General features: G+C 39.6%; 1 protein-coding gene across 1 annotated transcript; it reads left to right on the forward strand.

The window, feature by feature from the left end:
• Window positions 1–572: 572 nt before the first annotated feature.
• Window positions 573–18,925, forward strand: pla2g4ab (phospholipase A2, group IVAb (cytosolic, calcium-dependent)). Its single transcript, XM_026344967.1, has 19 exons — window positions 573–890; window positions 2,312–2,419; window positions 4,212–4,293; window positions 4,567–4,715; window positions 5,002–5,115; window positions 5,664–5,701; window positions 6,250–6,394; window positions 7,847–7,983; window positions 8,374–8,596; window positions 8,850–8,964; window positions 10,027–10,164; window positions 10,252–10,341; window positions 10,909–10,974; window positions 12,212–12,342; window positions 12,492–12,603; window positions 13,054–13,238; window positions 13,323–13,512; window positions 14,550–14,707; window positions 16,508–18,925. Exons 2-19 carry the CDS (start codon window positions 2,402–2,404, stop codon window positions 16,664–16,666), a joined length of 2,250 nt encoding a protein of 749 aa, XP_026200752.1. The 5' UTR covers window positions 573–890; window positions 2,312–2,401; the 3' UTR covers window positions 16,667–18,925.
• The last annotated feature ends 211 nt before the right edge of the window (window positions 18,926–19,136 follow it).

Here is a 19,136-nt window from a genome sequence, read left to right on the forward strand (position 1 = left end):
ATGATGAAATGAACATAATTAAAATAATTAAAATGCCATATTATATTGATCCCCTTGGGGAAATTGTCTTTGGACAGCTGCCAGACAGTACAAGCCGGCGCTTCAATTGGGTTTCGGTGTTGATGTGCAGTGACACCTCCACATGTAGCCAGGAGGACCCGGGAATCGAACCGCTGACCCTGTAGGGTGAAACCTAGATGCGCTGGTTCTGGCATTAATACCAGACACAGCTCTTACCAACTTTATTTGAGTCTGGAATTATTAAAATTATTATATCAAGGCTTCTGCTAAACCTTTTATGGCCCTCCTGCATAGAGAAATACACATTTCTGAAGCTCTAACTGTGTCAAACCAATCGGTTAAAAGAGTCTTTAAAACGAAGTTTGGCTGAAAGAAAAAGTTTAACTTGTTTGGGAAGTGACAGTAGTGTGACACAAAAGGGGAGATTTGACATTTGAGCGTCACCCCTGTGTCATTTTCTGGGTAACTGTGAACGTGTTTATCCTGGCAACAGTTTGTCTTTACGCGCCATCATGTGGCCAAAGTTTACGCACTTGTGCTCTACGGGGAGAGCAGTAGCTCTCAGTCACTGAGTCACAATTTGACTCTTTTTCAGGTTGTTAAGTAACTATTTCCTGGCTGTAAAGTGCAGCATTCACTTTTAAGCTGACTATTATTTTTCTCGTCTCCGTTAAAAATTTAAATTTCACGTTTGTTTGATTTCAACTTTGAGCGCAGCGCAACCGGAGACACTCTCGACTGCCGGGTGTGAGTGCTGCCGAGAAGCACCTCCTCCATCTCCCCTCAGTCCTGCAGTCGAGGAACAGTATTCTCGATCAACATGACACATTTTTTCAAGATATGCGAGTTGATAGCGTTCTCCAGTCAAGGTAGGTTTTCATGCTCCTCTCTTTACGCGAACGTGTTTTCAGCAGATGGCTCAGGAAAGAAACTTGTGGAGGGAGGACCGTGCCAGTAACTGCTGCTAGTAGTGGTTTAGCCAGTGTCTTCGTGAACAGGTCAATTTACGCAACCAAGGATAAGGAAACAGACTACTGTGTGTTACTGCCGACATTAAGTGATAATAGTTCTGTGTCTTATAATAAACATTTATTATCACTGCTTATTTTGATCATGCTATATGTCAGCTAGTCTTTTTTTTTTTTTACACAATTAAAAAACCTTTCGTTTTCATGTTGGCTGCCTTAGCCTACATCATCTGAAGCAATAATATTATCGGTGCATGTTGCACATTCACAGTGCGCTGTCAGGCCCTATCAGATGTGCCTCTACCCTGAAAGTATGTTTGGACTGGCGAAATCACATTCCACAAGGCCAATACTTTTAGGAAATGCGCAGTGATTCATGCCTCTACCTTGTCTCAGGAGTAGGCTGAACTTGTTCAGCAGGAGACTCGGCGTCTGCGTTTCCAAACCGATCATTACTGCAGATGATTTGCCCCATGGCTGCTTGCCCCGTGTCTCTTTCATATTTCATTTTGCGTCGTGCTGGGAAGTCTCTGGCTCATGCTGGCACAGACACAGGGCTTAGCAGCCCACTTGCACTCATTGTGCGCTGCAGAACGGGGGCAGGGTGAATTGGCACTTTTGAGAAAAGTTGGACCACAGATGCAAACTACGTGACCACTGCTGTGAACACAGACGCTCTACGTGCTCACAGTCCCCGCAGAAATAATACGCTCTGGTGAACAGCTGAGAAAAAGGCTCACTGACCTTGATATGCTATCACCAACCCCCCCACCGACACACACACACACACACACACACACACACAGTTTATGCAAATGTCCTTATCTACATATGTGTGTTCAAGCATCATAAAGCCAAAGCATTAATGGTGCTAAAAATAATCAACCTCACCACCTCTTTTAGGAATGCACACCAGACGACACATTTGACTTTGCTTACATTTGCACTGTCATATCATCGACACATAAACATCTCTTTACACTCATTCTCTCCACACATGCTTGTGGTGTAGTTACACTGACAATAATAAACACTTTCTGCTTTCCCATGCCTGTTATCATGCGTTTGTGGCTCGGCACACTTCCCCTCGCCCCTTGTCAAGATGTAAAAGGCTTCAATGATGTTTTTAATCTTAGTCTTAAGATGTGACAGTGGTTAAGATGTGACAGTGATATGAGTCTGAGCCTGAGTGTTGATGCTGTGGCAGCTCTGGTCCAAAGCAGATTATAATCCTTTCTCATGCTGTTACCTGCTAAATGTAATGACTGGAAATGAAAGCTCCATTTTGCACTGACACTCAATATTTTTTCTCCATCTTTCAGGCTCTAAATGCTTCCGTTCATGACTGAGGTGTTCCCCGGAGTTCACATTTAGACAAAACCTTTCTTAGGAATTCGTCACCTGACATCACGATGGCTTCCAATATAATTGTGAGTATTAATGTAGCTTTTGTTTCCTGTATGTAAACCTGAGCCAAGATTCCATTCACTCGCAGCACAAATCATTGCATACAGTGTCGGGGCTTATTTCATAGCTTTTTTTCAGTAAGAGCAGAACAAAGTATAAAACAGACAAAAGTCAGTTGTACACTGACAAAGCAGAAACTATCACAGCAAACATCTCAACACCAAGGCTGTGTTTGTTATCATAATGAGGTTAAATGAGGGTTGGAACAATGAAAACAAGATAAAATGCAAGATATCTGCACTCACAGCTCTACAGAACGTCTTTTAAAAGATTCGAAGCACTATTTAAGTGACTTGTGTATGGTTAGTTGAAAATAAATTGTCTTTGTATCGTAGTTTAGCTACATACCATCGCTACTCATATCCCTTATGAATGACCACACCTTAAGACTGTGATGATCATAGACAGATGTTGATAACTGAGTCTGCCTATAATGCTGACACAAATCAACATGACAAAAATTCAAATACAACGTCTGAGTTCATTTAATCTATGATTAGATGTAACCTCTGAGAGTGGGGATAGTAGCTTGCTTGGATTTTTGCAGGTGTGATGACACTTACTCGTAAAAAGGCAGGAACAATTTAAGGAAAGTACCACATGAAAGAGTCAAGGAAGTAAACTGTAGTAGTATTGCTTTTGTACATGTTGGTACCTGTGGGATAGAGTAACAGGAAATATTTTTTTAAGGCTGTTGATAGAACATAATAATAATGTGCTAACAATTAATCTAATCCTTAAACCTTAATGTTAATTTATAAATTCTGCACACTTATATACTTACTGATAATTGTATTTAACAGTTAGTGGAGGAGTGGTTAGTGCTGCCATTTCAACAGGTCTGTTCTCCCTGTGCTTGTGCGACTTTCCTCTGCATATCCTAGTTTCCGAACACCATCTGAATCTGAAGACAGCTGATGACTCTAACATTTCCTGTAGCTGCAAATGTAAATGTGAACTGCTGTCTTTACACGTCAGCCCTGAGATAAACCGGTAACCTTTCCAGGGTGCACCCTGTCTTTTACCCACCGACAGCTATGATTGGCTCCATAACTGCAGAAACAGGAAAAGCTGTTTAGATAATGAATAGGACAATGGAACAGAAGCAGTATGCTATGAAAAGACTTATTGAAAGACATGGAGTATGGGTTACATTTCCTAAATGATGGTTGCTGTACAGTACAGTTATGTGGTTCTGGTGTAGGAGGCATCCAAGCAAATAGATGGAAATTTTCATGGAATGAGTAATTTTTACTGAATAATTACTCATTTATGCTCTACTCTGTAAATGAGTAATCATTTATGGAGTGGTATTTCCTATCTTACGTTTAGTAATTGACTTATATTTTTCCTTTTTTTTTAACAGACAGTAGCTTCAACAAAACAAATCTATTTCGCTCTGGGATTAATAACATTTCCTGAATCATGAATCTTTTCCTATTCCTTTATAACACCAAAAATCTCAGCCTGTATTTGTTACTGTATTTATTTTTCTGTCTACATACACAAAGACACTGTTATTGTGACTCTTTAATTAAAAGGATTTCACCACAGATGCCACATTCATTGTCAACCTCGAACCAAAACACCTCGATGTTCCCACAGACCTGGCACAATAATCTGTAATCACCCTGCTTGTATAACTCGTCTAACTCTATTGGTCATTCAGTAGGGGTTACAACCCTTTTCAGCTATGGTGTTTTTCAGGGTTTGACCTCTGAATCTGAACTGACCTGAATGAATGTTGCATTTCAGGTGGAGCAGCAGTTTTCTCACAAATTCACTGTGACAGTGGTTCGAGCTGAGAGTGTCACCAAAGGAGCACTGGGTGACCTGTGTGAGTTTTCTCAATGTTTCACCTCATGTTTGTGCAATTCTAACATTCAAACACGTGGTTGCACTTTATTCAGAACATGTTGCATACACACAGTAGCTACATGCATGTGTCTCTGTTATTTTAACTGCAATGATTTTATAGCATATGCAGAGAACATACCTACCAAAATCACAAAAACTAAACTAAAACTAAACAAATGTTCATTTACCGAGTGCAGGGACACTTGGGCTTCTGTTAATAATAATAATAATAATGTTGAATGTGTGTGTACAGTGGACACCCCAGATCCGTATGTAGAGCTGTTCATTCCAACTGCTCCAGAGAGCAGAAAGAAGACCAAGCACATCGACAATGACATCAACCCAAAATGGGATGAGACTTTTCACTTCATATTGGATCCAAACCAACACAACACTCTGGAGGTAAGTCTGGAGGATTTCATTATATTGTAACATAAATACCAGTACAGAATTACAAGCAGGGATGTAATGGAGCATAAACCCACATAAACACAGCTTGTCATTTTTAACCTGGTATGAGACAATATGAGATTCATAGTATCATCACAACTACACATCACAACCTTAAGGTTCAGGGTCATTGAAGCTTTTCTGAGAGAACCGATTCTTTTTTAGACAAAATACACAAAACAGAATAAATGTGTTGCTCTCAACTTAATTTTAACCTGCTGTTGTTTATTCCACTCAGATAACATTAATGGACGCCAATTATGTAATGGATGAGACACTTGGGACGTCATCCTTTGACATCACCAAGCTCAAAGTGGGCGAGACAAAGTTGGAGACTTTCCTCATCGGCAAAGTAAGACATTAAAATCCACAAACCTTTTGACAGATTCATCAGTGTAAAAGTCATAGTGAGCAGGTAAACATTACTGAAATGTACACAAAAGCTTACTTTAAAATGTACTTAGAGTAAGATCCTATATTTTACATAGAAAGAGAAAAGGTTTACACCTCACCTCAGATTATCCAGCAGATGCAGTATAATACACGCTTTAGTGTATGGAAGACAAAGTGTGCCAAAAAAAAACCCACTGTAAACTTTGGTGGTTAACAGATTAATTAAATTATTCAATAAAAAATATTTAGTGATTTGATGACCTCTCCAGATCTACATGGTCAGTTTTTATTTCTCATTTTTCTATTTAAATAATCACTGGTTTACAAAGCATGCAAACATATTAACACATTTAATTTAAATTAGTTATCACTCTCTCTTTTCTTTTTATTATCTTTTACACCTTCATTGATTTTGTCTGTGACAGTTCACATTTAGCTGCTGTCACACCAACCACAATAAACACCTCCTTTACTCTACAATAACCACATATCTCATTGTTTTGACAGGCAACCAAAGTGTATTTAAAGATGTTACTGGAGATCTGGTATGTATTACATTCAAAATCAAACACCTTTAGAGTCATTTTATTTATTTCTACAGTGATATTTGTAACACTTTTTAGGATTTACTGTTTAACCCAGAAGCCTGTAAGTGAATAAGTATTACCGGTTATGTCAATCCAAAGGTTTGTATACAGTCGTCACAGATTCAACAATACATAGGAATTCACCTGGAGCTGTGCAAAATCTAAAATTAGAACATAAAGTAGCATGACTCAATAAACACAGGTGCAAGTTAATATAGGGAGAAGCACATAATAATTTCCATGGTATCGTTACATAGAGGTTAGTGGAACCATTTAAACATGCCATAAATGTTTGAGAGGTTAGTAATTATTATGTGACGACTGATGGTAGATATGTATTTTGTTCCAGACTACCTGGATGCCAAACCTATCTGACCTAATGATCAGTTACCAGTAGTGCCCCATACACAGAGATAATATATCCTATCTGCCTCTAAAACAATAATGTTCATATCTTACTCTGATCAGGTTTTAGTAAACCATATTTCTGTCATTCATGTCCACAGTACTAACCTGGATCTGCGGTTTAGCCTGGCCCTGTGTCACAAAGAGATACAGTTCAGACAGACCCGCAGAGAAAGGGTGATGCTGGGCATCAAGAAGCTGCTCGACATGGAGAAGCCTCGTTTCCTACCCAGTGCTCCAGAGGAGGTGGGAACAAAGAAACATTTAGTTTAGTTCAGAAGTTTATTCAACTTATGAATTAATGATTGTCTCAGATACTGTTCATTTAGTTTTTTTATCCATTGTTGGATGAATAGACTGATACTGCTCACAAATGTCCAGTGAATATAGACCTACCATCAGCAGTTTTTAGAGTACGGTAATTTATCATACAAATGCAAATCACTCTCTGACATGTTTTACAGTAATTTCACACATGTTTTAACAGTTTATAATTGGTTTATGATTAGGAAGATTAATCCAAAGACCTTTGCAGACATAGGATATGTAAAATTGCTTGCTTCATTAGTCTGGACCTTATAAACATCATTGAGACACTAATTTCTTTTACATTAATGGTTCTTTGTGTCTTTTTTAGTGGGTTTAGCTCCTGAATATTATCTGGGATTAGGTAGCATCTTTTAAAACATCATGAATGGTAGGCCACTACTACATTCACATGGCAACATCCTGTGTATCTAACACAGTTTTTATTATGTCAGCAAATGTAATTTTCCGTCACAACATTGTGATGGTGACCTATGCTCCTACTTTCTACTACTGCTACTGTACCACCGTCATTATTAGAGATAACGTCACAGTCAAATGTCAATGCTTTACATATTCTGCATTCATGCAATATTACATTTTGTGTGCGTTGGCTGACTGAGCTGTACAGTACTTTAACATTGTACAGGTATAGTATGCAAATAGGAATGCTGGCTGTGATACCATATGTGGTCTGCTTGCTGTGGCATTTCTCCTCCTAGGACACTCTTATCTGTAGAAAAATAAATAGTGCAGAGCTTGGAGGTTGTCACACAGTACAATAAGACCTTTTGCAGACTTGCTGATTTGCTAAATGAAAACGCCTGATGCACTTTTTCATTAATGGTGTGTTTTCATCAACCGTGTTCCTCAGCTTCTACCCACCTGAGTTATGCTGACTTTCATTTTCTCCCTGGTGTGGTTTTGGCTGAAAGCCCTTGGAGGCTGGCTATAATCTCCTGCCAGGCGTGTACATGTTTTCACCATATACCGGAAGCTTTAGAGGAAGGAGATAACCAGCCTCTGCCCTCTACTGTGCTACAATATCCCTTAACTTCCTGTTTAGGTGGCCTGGACTGGATAGCTGGAGTGCTTCTTTCAGAGAATTCAAAACTGACCACGACTGCAGAAAGGAAGCCAAGTTGCACAATGAAGGTTATGAAATAGTTGAAAATCTAAGGGCACAAGTTAAGAGCTGTTGCGAAGGCATGACACAACTGGCATGGCACCCTCACTGTGCAGATGCTCAGGAAGAAGTTACTCAAGCTAAAAGAATGAGCTAGAAAAAATGTGGCATTTACACTCTTAGTGGTATGTAATTATGTGATAACACACCTGTATGTTCTATTATGACTGTGTATGTGTGTGTGTGTGTGTGTGTGTGTGTTGCAGGTGCCAGTCATAGCCATAGCAGGCTCAGGAGGTGGTTTCCGTGCCATGGTCGGCTTCTCAGGTGTGATGAAGGCCCTGTTTGAATCTGGGGTTCTGGATTGTGCCACATATGTCGCCGGCCTCTCCGGATCCACATGGTCTGATTTTATTTCTCCTATTCTTCTCTGCCTTTACACCTGTCCTCTTTTTAACTTCTTCATCTTTGTTGTTCCTGTTCTCTATTTCTTTCTGACTGTCCTTCAGTGTTACCTCACCCCTTGATCTGGCAAACTTTCCTGTCTCCTCTGCTGGTATGAAGCTCTCATCAAAAGGAAGCACCTCAGGCTTATTTCAGTCTTCATCTTCATGTATGTGGAGTGACTTAATGGCTATGACTTCCTTACTATTACAGCACCTCCTGCACAAGTCTTCTCATAAAAGAGCAGAGCAATGGTTTAAAGTGTTAACTGATTGATTACATTCCACTATGCATTTGCATTAGTGCAGTGCTTCTTTCTAACTTTCTTCTTGCCTTTTTAAACCTGTAGGTACATGTCCACTCTCTACTCACACCCTGACTTTCCAAATAAGGGCCCAAAGGACATTAACAAGGAGCTGATGAAGAGAGTTAGCAGCAACCCCTTGAGGCTGTTGCTGCCGCAACACATCACTAACTACATCCAGGCCCTGTGGACAAAAAAAGCTTCAGGGCAGCCTGTTACCTTTACCGATGTCTTTGGTATGCTCATAGGAGAAACGCTTATACCTGCGGTAAGAACTACCTGATGACTGTTTCAATTTTAAAATAAATTCCTTATTTGTCCACCTTCTTATTGCTTAACAGTATGTTATGTACTTTTTATTGCCCTGAATGTTTTACATAACATTCATGTAACCATGGCAGTGACACTGACATGAAAATCTGAGCACTACCTGCAGAGTACAATATGTAAAAATGCTATCTGAACACTGGCAGAATTAACACTAGTTAAAATAATACAAAGGCTGTGCTCTCTTCTACCAGAGGATGGACACCAAGCTAAGTGACATTCAGGAGAAAATAAACCAGGCCCAGAGTCCTCTCCCGCTCTTCACATGTCTGCATGTCAAACCAGATGTTTCAGAGCTCATGTTTGCAGGTAATGAGTTAATGAGTGTTATTTACCTGCATGTACTTTCATGTTCAACTTTCATGTGTAATGAATAACTACAGTTGATCAGATGGGTTTGGCCACATGCAAAATAACCAAGCTGTACACATTTCCTTATAATGCTGCTGTGCTGCCACAGAGATGATGTGTCACAATGTGGTCGTGTTTAATGACGGTGTGTGGTGTCAGATAGTAACTGAGATATATTGAATGAGTAGTGTGCACAAGGTTGTGGTAGAGTCTAGGTTCGTCCCATATTGTGCAGCACTTCCTCATTGTTGACAGAGCCTGCATAGCAACTACACATCAGTAAAACTTACATTTGAATAGAAAATACAATAAAGGAATGAGAAAAATCCACAGTGTGAATATGCATTAGTTTTACTATGACATTTAAAGAGCAACAGAAGCTCATCAAGCCAAAATAGACAGTCATAGAAAGTGAGACTATAATTGACTTGTTCTTCTGCTTTTTTCCTCGACTGTCCTCCTACCTAAAATTCCCAGTTTCTTTACAAACCGGCTTGACAGAAAGAAATGTCACTGTTGAAAAGACAGCTTAAGCAAAGACAAGCCGTGGAATAATCGATGTATTCATGAGGCAGTTTTTGTCTAAAATGTTAAAGAGGGGTATTTCTGTTGTTTCGGCATCTGTCTGTGTTTGCAATTAGGCAACAGCTGCATACCTGAGTCTTTGTGTTTTACAGCTTGCTGCTGTAAAAGCTGTTATAAACATCTCTTTAGGGCTGAAAACCTGGGAAGGCCCATTGGGCAAATTGACCTCTGGGTCCTCACTGACCAATCAGTTCTCCTCCTCTTGATCAGTGCTGCTGAATCCTGAGTTTTGCTTCACATTTTGTAAAACATAAAGGTTTTAAAACTAGACACTGACATGTGGCTCTTATAAAACATAAGGGCAAAAGTATTGGTTAAACAGTAGTAGTGTAAATACAACTCATTTTCACTATGCACATAGAAGCTTATTGTGTGATATATGGCCTTTTGGTTTGTTAACTTCTTCTTTGTTAACACTTCAATTTCAACCTGCAGACTGGGTGGAATTCAGCCCGTATGAAATCGGGATGGCAAAGTACGGCACCTTTATGACACCTGACTTGTTCGGAAGCAAGTTTTTCATGGGAACTGTTGTGAAGAAATACCAGGAAAACCCTCTTCACTTTCTGATGGGTGAGAAAACAGTTTTCATTGATGATACAGCATTAAACGCTACAGTTCTCCTTCCAGGACATTAACAGCATGTTTTTGGTGTGTCAGGTGTGTGGGGAAGTGCCTTCTCGATACTGTTCAACAGAGTGTTGGGAGTCAAAGACACAGCTGGTGGCAGCACCATGGAAGAGGAGTTAGGTAAGGTGTCTCTGTCTCTGTGATTTCAGATTGGTGGGCACCCTCGTTGGTATGTATGGTAGTGACTACTACTACTGATTAAACAACTTTCATGGAAAACTCTCCTACTCAAACTGACTCTCAGTTGAGTGTGAGATTCTGTTGTTACCCGTCTTTTCTTCCTGTGTTTCTCTGTGTCACATACTTTGGAACCTGTAGATATCCTCATACCTCAAAATAGCCTGCTTAAAATGATCTTACCGAATTTAAAATGTGCACCATGACTTTGTGTTACCACAACAGTGGGAAGGTAACAGCTTCCTGTGATTATTCTGGCAGCTCATCGGATGTTTGTTTTGGTTGAAAGCATCTGTTTGGAGTGACCTTTAAACATTCAGATGTACTTTGACAATACACTAATTGTACAGAAGTGTTAAAAATGCCCGCACCCAGTGAAAGAATTTAGTTTATCGGGTGCATTGCATTTGTCTCATGACTTATTTTGATAAACAACAGACAGTGAAATGTGATAACTTATTATGGATAAGCTTAATAAGCTTTGGGGTGAAACTGCCTTGTGTCTTGCAGAGCAAATCAAACCTCAGCACATTGTTGGAGAAGACAGTCTGGACAATGACGACGAGCCACGCCAAGGTGAACTACAGTAAAATATTCTTCATTCATATGACAAGCTTATAAAAAAACTCCTTATCTTGATGTGTAATTCACTCATGTTAGTGAATAGTTATATGTGGCTTCGAATCATATCAAACTGTTTGGGTTTGAGGTAAAGTTAATGTCTTAACAGTTTTTTAAATGTTGTGGTGAAGTTGCTATTTGCATCTGTCGGGTTGACACAGCTACATAAGGTCAGCTGCTGTGGTTACTGTCGGGTCTTGAAAAAGTGCTAAAGTTTTTACTTCTAACTCTTTGGCTTGCAGTTTCCCAGCAAAAGAGGTTTTGCTCTTGATAATCCCATTATAGTGCTGTGCAAGATGAATTCTAGGAAGTGAATATTTTTTTCTTTGCAAGTGTGAGTGAAATATTAAAGTTAGAAACAGGAAGAAAGAACAAGTGAGAAGGGGTGGAGTAAAAAGACAGATCTGACAAATGAATTTCCCTTTTTTACTTTCTTCTTTCTAACCCTCACTATACAACATAGACTTTTACTTGTAATTCATCTAAAATGACCCTTTTCAGTAGAATTTTATCAACAGATCAATGTTACATGATACTATATTTGAAACAAGGGTATGTTTAAGTTTGTTTTAGAGTTATGTTTTCTCTGTTATGTAGAGAACAAACTTTTTTTGTAACCCATTTGGAGAGGTGGGTCACAAGCATATTCATCCACTAAGACCCTTTCCTAGCAGCCTGGGCTGGGGTTGTTTCCTTTTCCAAAGTCTCATCAGGGGAATCTTCTATTCCATCAGTAGGGCTGATGCCTCAGATACACTTAATATAGCATTTGAACCTCGCAGGGCATGGTCATGGTTGTTTCCTCATTTTGTACTTGCACCATGTCTATAACCATATTGCACAAAAAATGTGATATGATTGCAACTAGCCATAGCAACATGGATACACACTGTCTGACTTTTTCTCAGCCATAGGTTAGCAGCTAGTTACCCAAAACACAATAGCTAAAGATGTCTTAGTAATGATATTAAACATACAAATGCTTTATGCTCACATCTAAAACATATATCTATAATAATAATAATACAACTTGACAAGTATTTCTCTATAACAACAAATTTATGACTAGACCCTTTGTCTTTAGTTTAATAATAAAAAACAAGCAATCTTTTTCATAAGGAGTGTGTGGGTATAATTTGGTGTACAGACGTACATTAGTGCTGATTCAACCGTTTTTGTTTTTGGTGTCTAGCTGGAACTGAAAACCAGGATGCAGAGGATGAGTTTCATCGCACCGCTCAGGCCAGCTGGGTTCAACGAATGTTCACATCGCTCTTCAGTGACTCTGCCTTGTTCAACACGAGAGAGGGCCGGGCTGGGAAGGTACCTGAATATGTTCATTCACAGGAAACCACTGGAATTAAAAACACCACATGCGCTCTAGCTGCATTCTTCTTTTACTTTTCCTATATTCAAATTCACAACAGCCTGCCTCTTTCTCCCTCCATAACTTGTTTTCATCCTGTTACCAGGTGCATAATTTCATGCTGGGCCTGAATCTAAACACCAACATCCCGTTCTCCCCAATAACTGAGGTCTCATCTCATGAGCCTCCACCTGAGGAGGAGGTGGATGCTGTCACAGGTAAGAAGGATAGAAAAATGATTCGCAGCCTCCATATAGCAGCAATTCCTTTCTTCTTAGATCTATTATTTGTAGTATGAGGAGCGAGTTAGCAGCAGCACATATGGTGCAGTGTGTGTGAGGCATTCAGGGACAGTATGGAGTTTAGGAATTCTGTGTTTCAGAAAAGCTCAATAAGTCCAACACGTGCCAATCCAGTCTCTCTTCTTTGTACCATTAAGGGGAGTCATTTTTTGTATGTACAGATATTGTTATAAGCAACTACATTACATGTAATCTATTCAACCAATTGCTAATTGTACTGAAACACAGGTGTGGTCCTGACTTCAGTGTGAAAAAATGTCAAATGCCCAGCCTTAATTCTGTTGAATGTTAAGTAGGTGAATCATTAAATTTATCGTTGATGCACCGATGCTGCATTGTTCATCTGATTTTGTGGGATGTTCTCAGATCCAGATGAGTTTGATCGAATCTACGAGCCTCTGGATGTGAAGAGTAAGAAGATCCATGTAGTGGACAGTGGCCTAACCTACAACCTCCCCTATCCTCTCATTCTGCGACCGCAGCGCACCGTTGACCTCATCATTTCCTTTGACTTCTCTGCACGCCCCAGCGACTCTAGCCCCCCATTCAAAGTCAGTATTGGTGCTAAAAATAATGCATTCATGCAAACAAGACTTCAAGACCAAAGATTTCTAATTTGTTACTGTATGCCACAGGAGCTTCTGCTAGCAGAAAAGTGGGCTCGAATGAACAAGCTCCCATTTCCCAAGATTGACCCGAAAGTCTTTGACCGTGAGGGGCTGAAGGAATGCTATGTCTTCAAACCAAAGAAAGGAGAAAGGAACTGCCCGACCGTCATTCACTTTGTCCTTGTCAACATCAACTTCAGGAAATTCAAAGCACCTGGTAAGCATGTGCACATGTTGAGGTTTCCACAGCATGTGTAAGGGGGAAAGTATGTCAAAGCTCTCTTTGTTATTATAATAGGGTTTTTTCTGTCGTCATGGCACATGAGCCATTCCTTCCTCGAAATTGCTCTGTTAAATTCAACTACATTCAGTAGAGAGCAGACGGTTTTTACAAAAATTGGGCCCCTCAACTGAGTGATATGCCTTAAAACAACAACTCTGCTCTGGGTCACTGTTATTAGTGGTGGAAATTACGTGTGTGCGCACATATACAAAACCACAGTATGTTCGGTGTTTTATGAGCTGCTCGGCTAACTTATGGCTCTTTAGGAGCCAGGTGTCGGTAGGGAATCTTCTTGTTTTAGTGGGAGAGCTCCGTGTGTAAACAGGTCATGCATCATGAGACATACTGTCCAGAGAGATTAACGCCTCATATCCATGTCTTCATCTTCACTGGTGTCTCTTTACATTTAGTAGGCCTACATACATCTGCAGTGTGTTTATGGACATTATGTAAGCTTTCTACACTCGAATCCAACAGACATCTGAAGGAAAAATACCATAAATGGACTTCCTCTTTGTGGAAAAATTGATATAGGCTGTTATGGAAACAGCTTACTCATGTATGCTTACATTACATGCCATGCATACATACTGCAACTTCTTTGCTGCTGCTGCTACAAAAACTAATTCAGGTGGATTAGACAAAACAAACAGCAGTAAAGTATATTATTGGTCTTAGAAATAGGTTTACCAAATAATACTGAGAAAAGTGAAACTAAAAGATAAAGAACTACAGTAGTAAATAGATCTAGATTACTGTGTCAACGTATGGTTATTTATGTAAATAGGTGATGCCAATATTTTTTGTGATAATGAAGTAGTTCATTGGTTTGCAGTGCAGTTTGATGCAGTTTAATAAAGTTATAGCTGTAAATCACTGCAGAGTGAGCAGTTTACCACCTGGATGTTTTCTGGTTGAATAAAACTTACTGTATATGATATACGGTGTCCAAATTTTGTTTATTATTGCAGGTGTTCCCAGAGAAACTGAGAGGGAGAAGGACGTTGCTGATTTTGATATCTTTGACGACCCAGAGTCACCGTTCTCAACTTTTAACTTCCAGTACCCGAATGAGGCCTACACCCGCCTACACGATCTCATGGAGTTCAACACCCTTAACAACTTGGAGGTCAGTTCTGTCCCTGTGATTTTATGGCAGGAGGAACAGAAAATAGCCGCTGTTGGCACTTCAGTATTTATTTTTACCTCACAACCTTACAAGTGAAGTGAGATGTTCAACAAAACCAGATGAATTCTGATGTGACCATTGTTCCAGTGGTGACATAGCCAGAGATTAGATGTGAAGAAAATCTGGACCACTTTCATATGTGGTTTTAGAAAAATGCTTTTATGGTCATGCAACATAGTTTTCGTAGTCATAGTTACTGTTTGTCAGAGCAAAAGTGATTCATGACCTTACCCTATCAGCGTTGCATATGCCTTCCTTTCATTTATTTCCTCTGTGTGGAAACTTACTTATTTCCTGTGTTTATTGTGCAACATAAAAAATTTTATATCCCAAAAGGCATGTCTGAGACTGGAGAGTGCATGTAATGGCTAGTTACGGTGCGTGTATCACTGCAAGGTCAGACCAACTTTCACTCACTACATCTGAGTCATTTCATGAGTAAGTGTCAGTTCAAATGTGATGCAGTGGATTTTATTTTACTGTAAGGTCAGTTTACTGAGGCAGACTTAAACCATGATGGAGCATTTTTCAGTTGTCCACCTCATGCATCTGATGGAACCAGCTGGATTTTTTTAAATCACATTTTATGAATATCTAAGATCTGGCCATAGATCCATTAAATATAACATATCATGTTTAGTATTGCTAGTAGAATTAATCTATAGATGGCAGCATTGATTGGTTGAGTATCTCAACAACTATGTGACTGGACAACTACAGGATGACCATGAAGGTTTGTACAGACATCCCTGGCCCTCATAGGATGGGGACTACTGACTTTGATGATGCCCGACTTCCCCTCTAGCACCACCGTGAGGTTAACACTTGTCTATTGGATTGGTACAGACTTTCCCCAGCCCCACCACAAGAGAACCATCTTCACCTTCAGTGTGTTTTTTCTTTATCTTTATTATTTTCAGCATTGTGCGTTTATTCTGAAGACATTAAAATTAGAACATATATTAAGTTACACACGGGACTCACCCCGCTCGAGTGAATCTGCTCAGCACAACACCTTTCCCTTCACTCTCCAGTTCAACTCATCCTAAAACCACCTCAATTGAATTCGGGTCAGGTGATTGTGGAGGCCAGATCATATTATGTAGCACTCAACCATTTTCCTTCTTGCACAAAAAGCTCTTACAAAACCTAGAGGTAATGCTGTGGTAGCCATGCTGGTTAAATGTGCCCTCAGCCAAGCACCTGCACACAATAACACCTCCTCCTTCATGCTACTCAGTGGGAACGTTTAGGAACCGTCCATTCACCTTAACAAAGACACAGTGGTGTGTCAAATTTGGACTCATCAGACCAATGGACAGTTTTCCACTGATCTAATGTCCATTCCTTGTGTTTCTTGGCCCAAACACGTCTTTTCTGCTTATTGTTCGTCTGAAATATTAGTTTCTTTGCTGCAATTTGAGTATGAGGGCCTGACTCATACTCCAATTGCCTTCTGAACAGTGAATGTTGAAATATGTCTGCTGCTTGAACCCTGAGAAGAATTCATGTAGGCTCTTATCTCTAAGAACTGGAGCTGTAAATCTGCAGTTTCTGAAGATGGTATTTCTAACATACTTATCCTCTACAGTAGAGATAGCTCTTGGTCTTTATTTCCTGCTGTGGCCCTCATAAAAAGCCAAATTCATCATAGCGTTTGATAGTTTCGGTGAATGCACTTCACCATATCAAATCTAATTGATATGATTATTACAGTATTACAAATTTTGTCTCCTGTAGGTGATCAAAGAGGCCATCAAGGACTGTATTGTATCCCGAAAGGAGAACCCCTCATGCCTCTCCCGCCCCTTCTCCCTCAGCGAGATCCCGAGAAAGAAATCTCTCAAGAAAGATCCTTTCGCCAAACCTTGGAATCACTTGCAAAATGAAAACCAGTAGCCTGATCTGGCTAAGCTGGACTTTAGGGATTTTTTTTTATGCCTCTGCCTTAAGATAAAGCATTTTCTTTTTGGAAATTGCCATCAAGTTCATCACTTCTCTATATATTTTTAATGATGAGGGTCTTTGGAGTTTCTATAAAAGAACCCATCCGTTGACTGGTAAAAGCCTCATGATAACATATACACATACAACACAGTGTGAATATTCATCTGGCTGCCTTTGCACGAATGTGACTATTGAGAAATCTTTTATTTACAACAAACAGCTGACTGTCGGTTTCCCTGCTGACTGGATAAAGACTGGATGCTGAAAATGAGCATTTCTTAAACTATTACGTATGACTGGATTGTTGCAGATAACATCTGTCTCTATCACAAACAGGAGACTGTGAGCCCTTTCTTTTGTTTTTGATACGTACTATGACTCCTACTGTGCTATTTTTCTAGCTCTTCAAATGCATGTCCTTGTTAATGCACCATAGATTTTCTACTCCACATTCAGTCCAATTCATGTGAGCTCCTCCTGACTTTGGTTCATGCTGCATTTGCATCTTTCCTGTAACATTTTGAGTGTATATGTACTGTAAGAAGCCTTTGCTGTACTATAGGGAGATTAACTCTTTTCTTATTGAATTGCAACTGTGCAAATCACTATGTTTCTGTTTTTTTTTTTTTTTTTTTTTTCACCGGATGGCTTGTCTAAACATGTAATTCTATTTCAAAACATGGATGACGAGCTTGTAACCATTGGTTTTGTTTGATGGTAACTCCTAAACACACCAAGTGCACCCCCTCTGGATACCTCAAACATCTCAATGATGTTTACCCACCTACAGGGAAGGAGCACTCCCTGCTTCCCTGTAGGGAGTGTCTCATATTATAGCCACCATTTTAGAACAACAAAACCTGATACCATAGAAACGGCCCTACTTGTAGTCTTCCTCCACAACAAGGATAAATGTGTGTTTATTTTCCTGACCATGCTGTTTCATAGTGCCTTGTAGATACAGGTTTGTTTTTGTCAGGCCATTTCCTCCATCAACCAAACCGGGTCATTGCAGGACTCCTTAAATGCAGCCGAGCTTAGCTCAGAGCAATAAAAGAGTGGGTGGAGTGGTGGGAGCGACCACATGGCTTTCGGCGGCAATCAGTGGAATTTCACACACTACACCTACACCTGCAGCAGTGGAGGCCAGGAATCGGACACACTACACCTACAGCTGCAGGGCTTGGAAGACTGCACACAGAGCAGTGGAATTTTACACTGAAACACTTTGCAGTCTTGCTGCAGGCATTCATGACAAACATTTGTGATTTACAGGAGATGACTCGTGTCCGTTTTAAATGTTTGTTTTCTTTCTTGATGAGAGTTAGATGAGAAGATTGATACCATTTTTCTGCCTGTGTTTTACAATTGGGGTTACAGTGAGCAGTTTTGAACACAGCATTCATTGAGTGTTGTATTTCTGGCCAGCTGATGAATTCTCTACTGTTTTTACAGGCTAGTTTCTGTGTCTATATAACATTAGCTGCAAGTAATGCAAAGTTTTTTGGGGTTTTTTTTTTTGTCAGTAAAAACTTGAAAACAAGCAAGAGTGAATAGAAATCGTAAAGTTACAGGGCAGCCAGCTGTAATAATGAGCTGAAACTCACTGAACTAGTGGAGTGACGCTGCAGATTCAGATGATAATTCAATATTGATCCGTCAGTACCACTCCACCCCATTTTGACACCATTTTTTCACATTATTATTCGATACTCTCTTAAAATAACATCACCACTTATGGCTGCTTTAAACAAGTAAAGCTAACCAGCTGCCGGCTGTAACCTTACGTTTCATGTGGTGGTGCTGATGTTACCATCTAGCTCTCAGCAAGGAACCAAATAAGTGGATGGTTATGTCCTAAAATGTTATAATATTCCTTTATGGCAGATAAACAAGTCATTTTATGAGTCCTGTCGATGAACGATGAGCTATAATCTTACACTTGTTTCTGTCTTGCATTGGGCTAATTCATTCAGAAAGTATGCATGAACTGTTTTTTATTTTGTAATTTTTAGGTCATATTATATTTTATGATCTTTGACCATGTTTACAGGTGTATTCGATGCTAAGCTGTCGATTCTAAGGAATCAAGACATGTACTCAAATACTTAAAAGTGACCTGTAACACTGAAGTATTGTTTGTACTGTAATATAACTGGCAAAGCATGGCAGTGAATTGTAATTAGACAATAAAAGAGAGAGTGAATCTTATGTGTAATGTTTTCTATTAAAACATTGTAAATCCTTCCTTGAACCACGAGAGCCCTCCTGAAATAACACTAGTGCAGGTATGCAGTACCTTTCCAGTTTCCTGGTGTTTGATTTAGATATTTTTGATGGCAGAATTAATCTGTTTCGACTGATCTTTCAGCAAAATGTAGGTTTTAACTGGCATTAGATCAGATTCCAGTTTCACCTTCAC

The sequence above is a fragment of the Anabas testudineus genome, chromosome 4, assembly GCF_900324465.2.
Source record: "Anabas testudineus chromosome 4, fAnaTes1.2, whole genome shotgun sequence".
Taxonomy (NCBI): domain Eukaryota; kingdom Metazoa; phylum Chordata; class Actinopteri; order Anabantiformes; family Anabantidae; genus Anabas; species Anabas testudineus.

Excerpts from the sequence above, each read along its gene's own strand:
- pla2g4ab (XM_026344967.1), top strand. Across the intron at positions 13,239-13,322 it reads ACTCTAGCCCCCCATTCAAA|GAGCTTCTGCTAGCAGAAAA; the intron begins GTCAGTATTGGT and ends TGTATGCCACAG. Across the intron at positions 14,708-16,507 it reads ACACCCTTAACAACTTGGAG|GTGATCAAAGAGGCCATCAA; the intron begins GTCAGTTCTGTC and ends TGTCTCCTGTAG.